The sequence below is a fragment of the Pteropus vampyrus genome, unplaced genomic scaffold, assembly GCF_000151845.1.
Source record: "Pteropus vampyrus isolate Shadow unplaced genomic scaffold, Pvam_2.0 Scaffold319, whole genome shotgun sequence".
NCBI classification, from domain to species: Eukaryota; Metazoa; Chordata; class Mammalia; order Chiroptera; family Pteropodidae; genus Pteropus; species Pteropus vampyrus.
This window is the reverse complement of record NW_011889100.1, coordinates 721,540-723,939: the sequence shown is the minus strand read 5'-3', so window position 1 is coordinate 723,939 and position 2,400 is coordinate 721,540. Positions and strand designations below refer to the sequence as shown.

General features: G+C 43.4%; 1 protein-coding gene across 1 annotated transcript in view; it reads right to left on the bottom strand.

Moving 5' to 3' along the window:
* Positions 1-2,400, bottom strand: part of SNX27 (sorting nexin family member 27) — a 69,359-nt gene that overhangs the window by 11,561 nt on the left and 55,398 nt on the right. The window contains exon 8 of the mRNA XM_011377667.2: positions 173-262. Coding sequence (XP_011375969.2) covers positions 173-262 — 90 coding nt within the window. The remainder of the gene's footprint in view (positions 1-172; positions 263-2,400) is intronic.

The following is a 2,400-nucleotide window of genomic DNA, read 5'->3' as shown; positions in this document are numbered from 1 at the left end:
GCTAAATGGAGGAACGCGATGGACTTTGCTTCCAGGTCTCTAGCCCTCTATCTTTTCGTAAGTTACTGAAGCCACCCGCCAGCTTGCGACATCTTTCAAAAATGACAGGAACAACAGGTTTAAGAGGTAAAAAGGAGCATTTTATAAAGAGGTTATGGGGACATAAACCTACCATGACCATTTTCCTTTGCTCATACAGCTTCTGTAACTGGTAGGACTTTTCCTCTGCTTTGATGTAACCTTTTTTCACATCATCAACAGCCTGTCACCAAAACAAAGGCAGGGAAGAAAGGAATGTAAAAATCATTATCAAGTACATTCTTGATAAAAATAGAGACACAGATCCATTTTCAGAATAACTCATATCTCTATAAACCATCGCCATCACCAGTGAACTCTGCCACATGGAGAGATTTACTGGAATAAGCAGCATTAAGTGTCTGGTGTGTGCTCAAGGACTGTTCCAGGCACGTGAGCAATTTGGTTTCTCACTTTAACAGATTTAAATTCTGCTTAATTTACACATGTGAGACATGAGAGAATGTTAAGTGGCATAATACCGACTAAAGGTGCGGTGAAGTAGCAAAAAGGTGTGGCAGAGACAGCAAGTGATACACGCAGCCAGAACACGACAGCTCACTGCTAACCGTAGTTACCAAGGACTCAGCCAGACCCCAAAGAATAAGCTGAACAGAAGAACTGCGCGCTGAAGTCAGGGAAACAGGAATGGGTTTGAGCTTAAACATATTCAGGAGACAGATCTGCCTGGTTTGAATAAAAGGTACATGTTAGGGAACGATGAAAGATAATGCTAGAGCGGGTAGGTTAACAGATGAGGATTTGCATATGAGGGCCAAACAAATTAAGCTAAGCAGAGAATAAAACGAGGGAGCCCAATGATGTGGTACTTTAAGCATTCAGTGGAACAAGACCTTACACTAGGGTGGGAGCGACTGGAGGACAGGAAGTGATAAATCTCAGACCATGAATGGACAAAATCCCCAACAGGACTCGACACAGGCGCAAAGGTACCCGGATATAACGTGCTAATTCTAAACGACTCCAGGTTCAGCTCCATGAAACCTGCGCCCCTTCTCAACCTCACTCCACCCTAAGAAAAAATTCAAAATCTAATGGAAGGGAAAACTGGTTATTGGGAGGAAAAAAAGAACAGACAGAATCATCTGACCAGGGCATTCGGGATCTCTACACAGGCACCAGGCAGGGGCTGCCTGACCCCTCCCCAGAAGACTGCCCATCTCCTCGAGGTAGCAGTCATTCCCCAGGGTCTTTTAAGGGAAAAGAGCTACATAACAGGATGAGCTCAGGATTGAAGTCAAAAGGCTAGTTCGACTTCTACCTCTGTCACTACCAACGTGCGCTTTCCTAAGTGACTTAAACCCTCTCAGTCTGTGAAACAGGAATAGTACTCATCTCACAGGTAGACAACAAAACGAGAAAGCAGATGTTAAGAGCTCTCTAAAGTATAGAAAAATATTTACTATTAGTATCATTGCTCTATTCAGCTGTTAAGTTCTAAGAATCACACGTGGATATTAACATCCTGCCTGGGATGTCCTAATGGAAAGGCTGCCCATTTGTCCCCATCCCTGGCCATACAAACAAGGGCTCACGCAGGCACAGAGGATCGTATTCACAGAGGGGAATGTTCATTAAGAATGGCCACGAACACTGTCATTTATCACCAAAGACTTGGCTGCTCCAGGTCAAAGTCAAAGCAGTTACTGAAAAGCTGGGAGGAGAGGGAAAACAAACAAACAAACAACTACCTACTCAGCTTCCCATGTAGCGCAGTGCTACTTAGCTAAGGGAAAAGGCTTTTCTGATGACCATATCCCCAACACCCAGAACTGTCTTCGACTGTGAACAGCACTTAATTATCTGATGACCGGTCCCCACGGCAGTGGTGGGGCGGAGTGAGCGTCCACTCCGGCGGCTCCACGGGACGCTGTTCACGTGGGCAGTGACAGTGCTGGCCCCTCCCTTCTCATTTCTAATCGAAGTTACACTGCCTGACAGGCCCTGAGCGGAAAACCTAAGCATCATCACACCAGAGTCTTTTCTTAATTAAAGTCATTTCTATTAAAATAAAAGATGTACACAGTTCAAAAAATTAACAAACATTACTAAAGGGCTCCTAAGAAAAACATCAGTCTCCTGATTCCACAGCCTCATTCTACAGAAGCAACTACTTTTAGGCACTTTAAACAGTTTCTTATGATATTCCTTCTATAATTTGAAATGTCATGTTTACACTAATAATTTCTAGATTGACATTTTAGAGAATGTTGACTTGCCGTGTTAAAAATAAAATTTTAGTTTTCTTATAACAGCCGAACATTCCTACTTCTTCCTCCTCCAGCCTCTCAATAAAAATTA